This window comes from Trachymyrmex septentrionalis, unplaced genomic scaffold (assembly GCF_001594115.1).
Source record: "Trachymyrmex septentrionalis isolate Tsep2-gDNA-1 unplaced genomic scaffold, Tsep1.0 scaffold158, whole genome shotgun sequence".
In the NCBI taxonomy this organism is placed as follows: Eukaryota; Metazoa; Arthropoda; class Insecta; order Hymenoptera; family Formicidae; genus Trachymyrmex; species Trachymyrmex septentrionalis.
In genome coordinates, this window is record NW_017304736.1 from 6926 (window position 1) to 20557 (window position 13632).

Consider the following 13632-nt stretch of genomic DNA (forward strand, 5'->3'; position numbering starts at 1 on the left):
AAATAAAACTAACCAAGACTCCTTATAAATCAAAGAACTGGAAAGGATACGGATAGTAGAAGTTAAGACGTGCGCAGAAGATGTCGCGCAAATAATATATATATGAAGTGTGATAAAGAAGTTTTATAGATATATTATTTGCGCTATATTTTCTGCGCTTGACTCCTATTACCCGTATCCTTTCCAGTTCTTTGGATTATAAAAAAATACATAGATTCTCATGAATACAACAAAGAAATGGTTAGATTTATACAGAACTTGGCTCATATCGATGGCATGCTGAAATCACCAATCGATTTGAATATTAGCTATATGAAAGTCGTGAATCTAAATCCTATACAATGGGTAAATTATGATGTCACGCCAAAAAAATTAAAACTCAGCAACACCGGATATACTGGTAAAAAATGATAGTCGTATCCAACGCGTTTACTTGTAGTAGAATAATTGCGTTTATTATTTATAGTCATGCTTAGTGCAACATGGCGTGAGGAAGACCCATATTTGTATGGTGGCCCTTTCGACAGCAGTTATATCTTTTCACAGCTTCATTTTCATTGGGGTAAAACTGATATGGACGGCAGTGAACACCATGTTGACGGTGGAAGGTTTTATATTTTTATTGTCTATTTTTTTTTTAAATTTTATTTATCTATTCTTTAATTTAAACGCACTTTTTCTTAAGCATGCCAATGGAACTGCATGCGGTGCATTATAAGAGTGATTACAGAACTCAATTAGCGGCTCTTCGCCAACATGATGGTGTCACTATATTAGTATACTTATTCCAAGTATTAAAAAAATATTATTTTAACTAAGCTAATTCTATTAAATAATAGTTTTATATTAGAGTATTCTTAGTACATAATTTTTTAATATATTTAAATGTGATTTTAACATTCGAGTAGAAATATGTCTTTAGATGTTAAGAATATAATAGATATATTTTAGAAATAATATTATATACAGCTGCAGGCAGCCCCTAATCCACTTCTGGATGATATCATAAACACATTACCTTTTATCCAAGCAGCTAATTCTTCCATTCGTTTAATACCTTTTCCTATAATAAATATTATGCGACGCTTTCAACGTGATTACTTTGTTTACTGGGGTTCCATAACCATGACAAATATCAGAAATAGTGTACTTTGGTTAATAAGCAGAGAACCATTAGGAATATCTATTGATCAAGTAATTTATGCCATGTTGGAATAATAATTATCAATAAACAGCCTAAGGGGGGAATGATTAAATAAAATAATATTGTCATGTAGTTAATTTTTTATCTCATAATAGCCTCGCTTTTATTTTTTAAGATTGCAGAGTTTCGAACATTATGTGATGAACATAAAATGCCGATTTTAACAAATCGTCAGCCATTACAGGAAAGAGCTAATAGAAACGTTTTCCACGTATGCCCTAGTGGATCTACATATGCAACGCTTCTACCAATTTCACGTGATGGCGATGATAAATACATTCACCAAGACGATGTCACTAACAGTGATAAATGATTTAATTTCTATTACTTATTACGATTATAATAAAAAATCCATAAATTAACTATTGCTCAATCATATTATTTATGAATCTCTCTAATCATGGAGTTGTTTAATTTATAATTTTATTTTCAACTTTTTAATCGCGTGTTTATTTCTTTTTTCTGCGACGCCTCTTAATCCTTTCATTCTCGAGATCACATTCCGGGTAGAAAGAGGCGCAATCGATTCCACCCAAGCCCAGAACGGATGCTTTCACAGAATCCAGCATTGCCGACCATGGAGTTCTGTATAGCATTCTGCCCGACAACCAACTCATGCCCAAGCTGAAAAAGAGGGTGTCAATGTTATCGGTTTTGGGATATAATTACAAATTCGCCGACCAATGATATTACGTCGACTGATTCATGAGACGATAAAAATTTGTATTTCACTTTGTTAAGGTTGTAAGGGTATAATTACTGTTGAAATCTGTTACCTCCAAACGGGAATCCAAATTCTGCGATCATCTTTAGTTTCTTTAGAGTATTGATTATCTTCACATAGTATCCTGCGCAAACAATTACCAGAATCTGCTTCGGCAACCATTGCCGCTTCGATGGACCTCAAAACGCGATAGGATAATTCGTTCAAGTCCTCATTGTTAATGGTAGACGAGGAAAGAGAAATCGTGGCTCTCTTCTTTCGCCTACTGCCGTTATTATTATCCTAAAATGTAACATTTCCAAACTTCTCCATCAAAGTTGTATGGTTCTTCTTTCGTATTAAATATTTTATTCTTGTTCTTATTCTTAAAAAGAGATTTTAGAAAATAAGGACGTATTTTTTAAATATAAATTTTTAAACATAATTTTTTTAATACCGTAGCATTACATATAAGCTGAATAATGAATAATCCGAATGATAAGAATGCAAGCGCGGTGAGTGCAATTTCGAAGAATTCCTTGAGCGAGATCTCACTGCCTTTTCCCTTGGAATAAGAATGTTTATGATCTTCATGGTCTTGATCTTGATGATGATGATGTGGCGCATAATAGTATTCTTCGTGAGCAGATGGGAAGAAGTCAGCATGATGTCCATAGTGATCGCCGTGATGATGGCCGAACAAAGATCCGTAATGGAAAGAATGACGTCCCGTTGATGATGATAGCATGTCATCTACTCGTAAGATATGTAAATATCACATCTCACCAAGTCTTTCACAATGCATTATGTTCTGTAATTGTTTTTGCAATTTACCTTCGTGAGGCGGATCATAAATGCCCACTTTTCCGTTTGATTCTGGCAGAGGAGCTTGCATCGCGTATCCCGTCACCTCGCCATCGAATTCCTCAATATCGTCGTGCTGAACATCTTGCTTCTTTATTATTTTTTTATGAGGCGCATAGTGTCGATATATATCGTTTAGTGTCGTCATTCTGTTGTATTGTCATAAATACGTTAAAAATTCAAGATTTTTTTTATCTTATATCATTCCCTCCCTCTCTTTTTGTACATTACAGCAAAATTATAAACGTTATTTCAGAACTAGAATATATCTCTTAAAAATATGCCCTCTTCAAATATTTTTAATTAAATTTTAATAAAAGAATTTAATAAAATATTTATTTTGAAAAAAATATTTTATATTAAAAATTAAAAATAAGTTGTTAAAGTTAAGTTTTAATACAAACATTTAGTAGAAAAATAATTTTATACAGTAACATAAAATCTATGAGGAGTTACAAGTAAATGTCATTAGTTATACAAATATAATTTGAATTATAAATGATTTTAAAGTTTTTGCGTGTTTACCGTTGCAACCAGTTTTTATATTTCGTGCTTCCTTCATCCGCCAAAAGTTTATCGTGTACCGTAACATTGTCGTCGCCTAAGAAGTTGTGATTTAAATTGGTTGACAAAGATTCGGGATGTCGTTTTACTCTAGGAGTGCTCACTTCTTTAAAAATTTCTTCCGCTATGTAGCCGTGACAAAGATACTCATTCATTCTTTTCCTATAATAATTTTCCTTTGATACATTAACTAATTTAATCTCAACTTTCTACAATAAATCTACGCTTTAAGTCTTAAGCCATAAGAAATTGATCAATTACAGTCGAATGTGAGAGGAATAATCAACTATAATTAGTCAATTTCTTATGATTTAAGGGGGTCCTAAAATTGTCTGTATTACCGATTAAACCATATAATTTTGTATAATAATTATTTTTTCTCTCTTTTACTGATTCAAAAATCCTTTTTTAAAAGCGTATTTCCCACCTGGGTACTTCCCGGTGTTATGTCATTCTTATTTAACGTTCGATAAACAATAAAGATACAGTAATACCTGGGTGACACTCAGATGGGAATCCGAATATAGCCTATGATTAAAGTACATGCATTATTAATACGTATCTGTGAAGTGGAGTTTATGTCAAGAACAAAAAATTTTGAAATTGAGATCTTTTTTGCCATTTCTTAGTTATTCCATTTCTTAGTTATTCCAATAACACTCTGGAGCTGTCACGTCGTGCTTTATACAAAAGCTGTACAGTCTGTACTTACGAAATAGTAGTATATAAGCCTTACTTACACTAATCGATTTTAGGATCCCCTTAAAGACTTAAGAATAGGCTTTCTACAATAAGCCATTAGGTAATGGCGTTACGTTACCTATGATATTCCATCTCGGTTAAGGCTCTGTCAAAAGATCCATCCATGGTTTCGTTTATCACTGTTTTAGAAACATTGTAATGATCGTTAAATAAAAACGATCCAGGTAAAAGATCTACGGAAAGTATGTCGTTTTGATCGATGCAAAACTCGTTGCCGTCGTAGTAACATTCTTGCGCCGATACTGTAGAAATTATGAAAAAGATTTCCAAAATACATATTATTTTGTAAGCTCGTAATAAACGTTTTTCATCGCGTTCTGGAAAATTTTCTAGTGCCATTCTAGTTGTGCCACGAGACTGTCACTGAAACGCGGAGACGACTGTGACTGAAGAGAAGGCGACACGCTCTTGTAATAATCTACTTGTCTGCTAGAAATAATTGCTTAAACCGTAACGCTGCCTAGGCTGCGTTATAAATACGCTGAAAAAGAATAATGAGTTCTTTCTCTCATCTGAATATATACAATATTAATAATTTTTCAAAACGACGATGTGTTTGAAAGTTAATAAGATCAGGAGAGAAAGGAAGTTTAATAATAAATAATTAAATTATATATACGTATACATATATAAAATAGAAAGATTGAATACATTTAGAATTTTAAATATTACAGATTTATATTGTAATAATAAATTAACATTATCTTTAAATTATACATATAACTTACGGGAAAAGGAATATTCACAATTAAATCGATCGTTTGCTTCAACAACACAATTGTCATTTTTTAGTTGTTGTAAGAAAAGAGAGTGCAAACACAGAAAAAGAAATAACATATATTTTAATAGAATGTACCTTTATTTCTCTATAATTAGTTATCAAAATTGCACTTAAAAATTATTATTATAAAATTTTAATGATTCAAATATACAGGATGTCCGGTAAGTTTTGACAAAGCGTTCGTATGTAGATAGAGCGGACTAAATTAAGTCGAAAAGTCTTTTATCATTTTGCAATTTTCGTAATAATGAACGAGGTATTCATTTCTAAAGATTAACGAATAAGTGGAGTAAAATCAACGAATAAACAACTTTAAGATTTCTTTCAGAGTTTGTTACGAAATATCTTAAAGATGTTTTTCAGGGAACTCTTAAAGATATCTTAAAATTATTTTATGCGTCCATTTTAGATATTCTGCTCATTATAGATAATTAAAAAAAAATTGCTAAAATTGTAAAGTGATAGAGGATTTTTTGATTCAGTGTGGTCCGCTTTATTTATATACACAAGCGCTTTATCAAAACTTACCGGACACTCTGTATATTTGAGTCATTAAAATTTTATAATAATATTCAAATTTATTTTCTGGAAAACTTTGTCTTTTGATTTGTGTCGCTGTTGTAACAAACAAGCGACATTATCAGAAAAACTGTATTATACAAATTTTTTTTATTTTGAATTGTTATTAGAAAAGCTATAAAGCTGCAAAATAAAATAATGTCACGCCGATATCAAGAGATGAGGAAGACAAAACACCCGCATATCTGCAAAAAGCGGGTTGTACATTTGTTTAGATTCATGACTAATCCCCTTGATTGGTGACAGCACCCACCGATTTAATTCGTAATCCGACACTCATGATTAAATACGTTTATTAAAAACCACTTACATCGCTCTTATGAATGTTTCAAGAGCGGAGGGTCTGTCGGGATGTCTGCCCGAGGTTCGAGGTGGTAAGACAGGGTAATGGGGCCTTTGTTCCCCTGGGAACGCGCTCACCTGTCTAATATCTCGCGAGAGTGGCTATATCTGTACACACACCAAAAGCGGCCAGTTATACTCCAAGCTTACTGAAAATTAATCGCGCAGTTTCGAAAGAATTCTCGCGTCTCTCGCGTCTCATCCTATCGTCTGAAATAAACGTTTTTCATGCGATTATTAATGGTGTCGTAGTCGCAAAACTACTGATGTATCAGACAAAAATACACGTAAAATTGCAGTAAAATTCTAGCTTTATTTATTTTTATTTATTTATTCTTTATAAATATAGTATTTAAAATTTCGCTCAACAATTAGAATGAAAACTTATAATACAATGTAGAGGAAGAAAGAGAAAGTAGATTTTAGCAAATATAGATTGAAATAGAAAATATTTATAACATCTTAATCTTCCTTTCCTTCAAGTTTAATGCTTTTAAAATACAGAATGCATGCTACAGAATATTTTTAACGCGACACGAAGGATGCGATTCTTTAATTGTCAGCAGTCCAAGTTCGCACTTCCCCTTTTGCGTGAACGCAACCTACGGTTTGTGCACGCGTGAGCTCATCCTCCTTTTCTCAGGTGTTTGATTGATCGTTTCAATTACGTGGCGCAGCGTGCATCAAACGTGGGAGTAAACTTCACAGCGAGCAAATGGATCGTTTATTCGAAACATTTACGGATGAACGCCACTGTGGATGGCATATGAAGTAAATAAATCGCAAATAATCGCGCTTTATCCAAACACTGATGAAACATGCTGATGCTTCGAACGTGCCAGATGAGAGCTATCCATGTTAATCGGATCGTGATTTCAAACCAATACCAGTCATTTTTATTTTGCGCGACCTCGTTATTTTTAAATTTAAATCTACTGTTTAAATAATTTTTAGAAAAGCACGTAACTATTGTGTTATGGAAGGTTTGGAAGGAATGCTCAAATGTTAGTTTCTAGGAAGTGATGTCCACGGTCGTAAATTAACGTGTGCGTTGACCATGTCGTTACTTCCTCTCTTCGCACCTAAGACGCGCCTTAAGCGCATTTCACTTCATGTATTTAAGATTCAATATTTGTCGCGGTCGCAAGTACGTGTAAAATGTTCAACCCCGTGTATAATCAGCGTACGAAAAAGCGTGTACAATGCAAATTCACGTCTAAGTAGAAATAACCGGCTCATCAGTCGCAACAATAAGGGATAATATCGAAATAACGTTTAAAAAACATTCAAACCAATTGTCTCCTTTTCGCTACATTATCTTATTCTAAATATATCTTACAGACAATTCTACGTAATTTTAAAGATGCATCCCTCATTTCGAATCAAATCTCGTGTTCTTTCATACAAAAAACAGAAAACAATCCTTCCAAATAGTACAGCCAACTCTCAGTTACTAGGTTAACGTTAATATAAACTATAGTATTATTTATATTGTGAGATCAAAACTTTTTTTCAACATAATAGTTATGTTATCCAAATCTAAGTGGGAGTATTGAAAGGTTAGTAATGACTGCGTTTTCAGAACATGACACTGCGTGCTGAGGTGTCTAATGTATATGAAAAGAATGATATACGCTCTTCTACAAAGACGAAATAACTCAGACGTGGATCGGGGAGAGGATCGATGACGGCGCGCGGTAGAAAGGGCTCACAATCGCCATTGGTCCTTTTAGCCGCGGAAGCGTGGAGCCGAGTGGATTTACGGCGCGCAAGGATGAACATTGAGATTGGCACGGGTAGCCCGGAGACTAATGGACGCGCCATTCGCGAAAATGGCCGCCACACCGTGCCCGTAAACAGAAATAGCACGATATGCTTCGGTAAGGACTATCATCAACGGTGGAAGTTGAAATCTGGAGCCGTGCGACGCAAGCTATATCGATTGTATTTCTATTTCGAAACTTCAAAAGTACTTTTTTTAAGAGTTAGTACTCATTCGAAATTATTGTCGAAAGATTTGTCTTCTTTTACAAATTAAATTATATTTACAAATTAAATTTTAAATATGAATATATCGTTGTCAAATTAATTGGGGTTTTGGCGCAAGCAAAAATTTGGATATTATAACCACTGTTGAATATCGCTACTGATAAATTGTAGAGTTTATTCATGAAATACAACTGTCAAGGTATAATAAAGAAATGTGACGTTTCGGAAGTACAGTGAGAACCACTGCGCTTAGTTCGCTAAACGCGTGAAGAAGTGTTTTGCGGTACTTTTTCATGATGTTCTTCACGTGGCAGAAGCGTTTATCCATTGCTAAAGCGCGAACGGGAAAGAGAGAAGCGACCATCGTTTTACCGGCATAAAGTTTCGAGATAGAGGGGTCAAAGAAGGCGGTTGCTGCGCGAGCATCCTGCGCATTTGGGACCAATCGGAGATCCACCTTTTGATCCCAGATGAGCCCTTTTTCGCTGCGGCAAAATTCGCTAGTGCGCAAGCCGAATCGTCGAGCTCAAGCACTTTTTTGGGAAAAAACCATAAAACGCGTGAATGCCTCGATAAAATAGGAGTATAGGAGATCCATCGTATGAATTTATAAAATTATCCTGTACCGATCGTATCGATAGAAGACACGATATCTTAATAGAAACAGTAATGAAGCAGAAATGAGATTGATTAAAGAAGTAACAGACTTTTTTAATAATATATCGTATGTGTAAATAAAATATATTATATATATTTAAAATGGCAAAAAATTAAGCTTAAAAAATGTAAGCTTTTGAAGTTACACGTATAACTTTAACGAAGACTATAAATAATCACATCGGACGATCGATATTAAAATTTTTAATTCCGCAAATACAACTTGTGTATTTAATTCTTAATATATTGATACATATTTAATAAAGATATCATTATATATTAAATCGTCTTTATCACGAATTTCGATCACGGATCAGTCAGTCGTATAAAAAGAAAGGCAAAATATTTCACAAATGAGGTGATTAGAAAGCTATTAATTCTAAAATAGGAAATCTGCTATAAACCGCCGCGATCCTGCGATCCCTACTCCGATCAGAAAGATATCGGGTAAGTGGGGGTTTTCCGAGGTGCGAGAGATATTCTTCCAACCTCACGGGATGACCTTCCTGTGGGAAGCTGGTGGGGATGTTGGGAGATCCTTCTCTGGACCATAGACACGTGCCACTTGTCATACTTTCGGAAGTACTTGCTTTCGGACGGTTCGAAGGAAGATTAGTACGAGAGATTAGGTGTGATCGATCAAAAAAGAAACGTGTGTTAAACCGCTTACAGTTGACTCTCGTAGAGAGCATTTTTTGCTGTACAAAATATTTCAGCAATTAAAAAATCATTTGATTTCAATACGCGACGGTAAATAATGATACAGCAGACTGTAATGGAATGAAAAACCTGTCTAAATAATTTATATTAACAACTGTGAAATCTAAAGAAGAAAGAAACGTGAAAAAAAAATCATTGGATTGCTTCGTTATTAAATGTAAAGTGCGCGAATTTCAATTATTATTGGAACGTATGCCGTCGTCCGAGTGAAATCAAAATCGTCTATTGTAGTAGAGCTCGATGATTTTTCACAAGATGGAACTCTATCAAAACCGCGAGAAAATGAACGATGCCGTTTATGATCTTCGCCGGACACGATCGCTTCCGAGTGAGAACGAAGCCTTTTCAAACAACATCGAGAGAAGCTGCATATCACCGACTGTCAATCGAGAGTCTATCGAGTATGCATCCGATTCCAGCTGCGAGGGTTATAGGGAATTTCAGAAACAACAGATCGAAAGAAGAAATTCATCCCCAATTGCAGCGTCCAGTGCTTTCACTATCGACAGTATTCTCGGGAGAAATGAGAAAAGAGAAATTTCGAGAATAAATAATTCCGGTGATAAAGAGGAAGATCAAGACGATACGGATGACAGGATAGAGGGGCACTTTGTAAAGCCAACAGCGATACCAGCCACACGTTCTGGTATGTAAAACATGTTCAGGATATTAGATTATTACCCAAGAAATTTTCGTCGTACGTATTTGTATAAAAAAATAAAATAATTTGAAAAATGAAATAATTTTAATATTAACGAAGGATATTCGAAGGATATATACTTTTGAAATATACTTTTGAAGTTTTATCTAAAGTTTTAATTTAAAAGAATATATTGTAATAAAACATTCCATAAAATAAATTCCCGCAAATCCATAGACAAATGAAATATTTATGTGGGTATAAGTTACAATTGTCGGTTTTTATTTTAAGATCGTTCTAAATAATATCTTAATTCAAATCTTTCTTAAGATGTCATAAGTCAATTATTATATATAGCCAATTACGATCTTACATATAAAAATCAAGTATGAATACTGGCCGTTGTATATTGTCTTAAAATATTGACAATAAAGAACTCTTCAAGATATACACGGGGAAGCCTTTCATAAATATTTATAAGAAAAGATTGTACGATTTAATATAAATACAATGCAATATAATTTAATAGATATAGAAGGGAGTTTGTATACTCATGCGGGATTGCCGTACTCCGAAGGTGCACTATCTGATCCCTCGGCATATTCTGCAACATCACTCGCATCAGCTTCATTACTATATAGTAGCTGGTTTGCTCAAACAAAGCCTGGACAGCTGTTTGGTTTACAAGGTAAGATCAGACTTTTAGAACCTAATTTGGTTTCTATCAAAGTATATCGAATCTATTCGTCATAATCTTGTCTGAAAAATACGACAGCTTTTCTACAAATTTACCTCTCGAAAAATTCAATGAATAAGAAATAAAATCTATTACATTAAATCTGCCTGATTTTGGAAGTATTCAATGCTATCGATTAATTAGAAAAATGTACAATAAGTACGATGGAAAAATCGCTTCGCGATGCTAGAAAGCTTCTTCGTGTCTGAGGCACTAACGCTTTCGGAGAATCGCGACGACAAAGGACTCTAATTATTATCCACTCGTAATAACTTACCACCGTAATTCTATTTTCGCGCACAATACCGGGAGAGGTGTGAGATGGGCACCCTCTTTCTCGGCCTCAACGAATATTGGATATTATACGAGGCGCCTGCGATAACAGCTTTTCGACACGCGAGGCACACATCAGTGGCCCAGTTGTTGAATCCCCTTGTTTTTGACATGCTACTAGCGAAATATTAATATTTAACCGCGTAAAAATCGCACGTTAATCAAATTTTATGGTATTGTATTTTTCCTAGCACTCAACTCTACGCAAAATTTCAGAATTTTATCATTCTATTGAAAATTTCTTACAATTTCTATCACTCTTTTAAATTCTGATTTATTTAATATAAGTAATATAATTATAATATTACAGATTTGCCACACAACTTTGTTAAATCTATATAAAGTTGTGTGTAGAAAAATTGCCATATTATATGTAGGAAAAGAATTTTGAAGCACACACACACACACACACACACACACACACATAAAAATTTAGCTAAATATCGATCTGAAAATAATTTTGTTGAACCATCAAAATATTTATGTAGGAAACTCAAACATGACAAGCAATGCTGCAAAAAGTTTTGACATTTTAGCAATCATTTCGAGCATTCTATATAATTATTTTGATAGTCTAGAATAAAATTATTTCCAGATCTGTACCTAGCTATATTTTTAGATATTTCAGCAAAACCATTTTTTGCTTGCGGCAATTCTTAGTTAAAATCCCGAATATTTCATGATTCTGCGATAAGATTAAAATCCGCCATAGCGTTGTTTCTCCCTTTTCGACTACTATCCGCCATACTGTTAGAAGCCCATTTATCAGCACCGTTGGTCTAACTATCTTCCACGAAGGTGTTAAATGTCTCTGTACACTCGTAAATCTTGGTCCCGCCGGTTCTTCTTCTTCGTCACCGTGCGTATTCTTCTTTCCGGTCATCACAGCAGTCTCTCATTTCTGAGAATAAGATCATCTCATCGATTGTGTTTATTATATTTATAATTAAAAACTTATTGTCCCACATAGTTTAATATAGATCACGCAATAAAACGACATTCAATTTTTTGTAGAAATTAAATTCAACTAAATTTTTTGTGTTTAATAAACGTATCACGTTACATGTGTTTAATAGACGTGTCTTCTGCTGCTGAAAAAATGTTAGATAAACAAAAATTATAGCTGTTATAAAGAAACAAAGCATTTCTTAAACATTATTTGCACGGTATACATTGCACTAGCAAGTTTCCTATTAAAGGAATTACGTGTATTGAAACATTTAAAATCTCTAAAACCTGCTGCGAGTTTCGAATTTGCATAATAGTTAACACAACGTTATAAATTAAGTGAGTCGGTATACTGTAGATAGTTAGATCTTTTCTGAAATGGAAAGAACACTAAAGTGTAACTTAAGGTTAAAAAACAGTGAGATGTTTTTAAAATGTGCGAATGAAATCGGATTTTTTTCCTTTAAGATGTACTTTATCTAAAATTATCCGAAGTAAATTTTTTTATATAAAGTATAAATATGTTAACTGTTCTCCGTAAGGTAAAAACTGTTCTCCGTAATAAAACTTAACTGTTCCTCGTAGTTGTAGAAACGCTGGAAGGGTACTGTAAAAACGTAAAGGTCTTGTACAAATACGCGACATGTATTTGTTGACTTGTCGTGTAAGGGCCGCTCGGCTAACTGGTGATTAAACACAAGAAAGGAGCAAAAAGAGTTCCTATTTCTATATAAAAACATCGCAATCTTGGGTATCCCATTTCTCGCATACTTCATCACGCGTTTGTGCTATTTTCAAAATTCGAACAGATCGTCAATGAGAAAAAAATTATTCTGTTATAAACAATTTGTAAACCATTTTAACATTATAGATCCTCATATTTACGATGCAGCGTTTCTGAATTAATTATATTCTTTCTTATACGTCTGTAATATAAATTATAAGAATATTATAGAAATAAAAAAATAACGAAATTATAGGAGTCAAAAATTCAATCAAAAATTATTCTAAAATAAATAATATTATGTAAATAATTGTGGATTTTCTCTTTTTTTTTTTGAATGATATTTAGCAGATTAAATAATATTCTTGTAATAATAATTTTAAATTTGAAAGTAAAATAGAAAAGAATTGTATATCTGCTCAGTTCAGATAGTTCAGTAGTATCAGAATAGTTGTTACTTTAAAATGCTGCATCGCGCTTCAATATTTATTTCTAACACAAATCATTCGTGGATATTTGCCAACGTGGTTAACAATCGTCCTATTATTTTAGTGCAACTAATTACGTTATAATGTCTTGTATATGCTTTTCAAAGGAAATGTGTAGTACTTCTTTGCACTACGATGATAATCGCATCCAAACGTTCTCCGTCATAAACTGTTTGCACAACTCGTTACCGCTTTGCCTCGATGATGTTGACTATAGGATGTCACACATTCTGCAAACAGTCTTACACGTCTCAGAGATGTTCGGTGATCCTAGACTCCTAGGACTCGACGGATGGTACTTCGAAATCCTGAAGTGATAATTGAGCACGAGCTGGCGAAGTTAGTCGCGCGATTAGAATATTAAATTTTGATTATCGCGACAATAAATCTCCGAAAATGTCAGTGTCAGAAACTGTCAAAGGATTTACGAGACTCTCATGTAATTAGCAATGACTAAAATTAATCGATTCCGCGATTACGTAGAACATAAATTGACGATAACTTTACATCGATATTATAATTTTCATTCAAACAGTATAAATCCCGGAAAAAATATGTCCATATATTTATATATATATATATATATATAATTGTATAT

At 33.6% G+C, this 13632-nt stretch overlaps 3 protein-coding genes across 3 annotated transcripts in view; 2 read left to right on the forward strand and 1 right to left on the reverse strand.

Moving 5' to 3' along the window:
* LOC108745893 (carbonic anhydrase 1-like) overlaps positions 1 to 1517 on the forward strand; it is a 1780-nt gene extending 263 nt beyond the window's left edge. The window contains exons 2-6 of the mRNA XM_018482302.1: positions 215 to 400; positions 467 to 608; positions 686 to 791; positions 970 to 1194; positions 1320 to 1517. Coding sequence (XP_018337804.1) covers positions 215 to 400; positions 467 to 608; positions 686 to 791; positions 970 to 1194; positions 1320 to 1517 — 857 coding nt within the window. The remainder of the gene's footprint in view (positions 1 to 214; positions 401 to 466; positions 609 to 685; positions 792 to 969; positions 1195 to 1319) is intronic.
* A 136-nt stretch (positions 1518 to 1653) lies between these two features.
* On the reverse strand, positions 1654 to 4205 carry LOC108745900. Its single transcript, XM_018482307.1, is given in 6 exon segments — positions 1654 to 1828; positions 1981 to 2255; positions 2365 to 2663; positions 2742 to 2920; positions 3297 to 3497; positions 4156 to 4205. Coding segments are annotated over 6 exon segments (1176 nt in total). The 5' UTR covers positions 4203 to 4205.
* Positions 4206 to 9447: 5242 nt separating this feature from the next.
* The window catches only part of LOC108745895 (homeobox protein engrailed-2-B-like), a 5762-nt gene continuing 1577 nt past the window's right edge, over positions 9448 to 13632 (forward strand). The window contains exons 1-2 of the mRNA XM_018482304.1: positions 9448 to 9811; positions 10335 to 10493. Coding sequence (XP_018337806.1) covers positions 9448 to 9811; positions 10335 to 10493 — 523 coding nt within the window. The remainder of the gene's footprint in view (positions 9812 to 10334; positions 10494 to 13632) is intronic.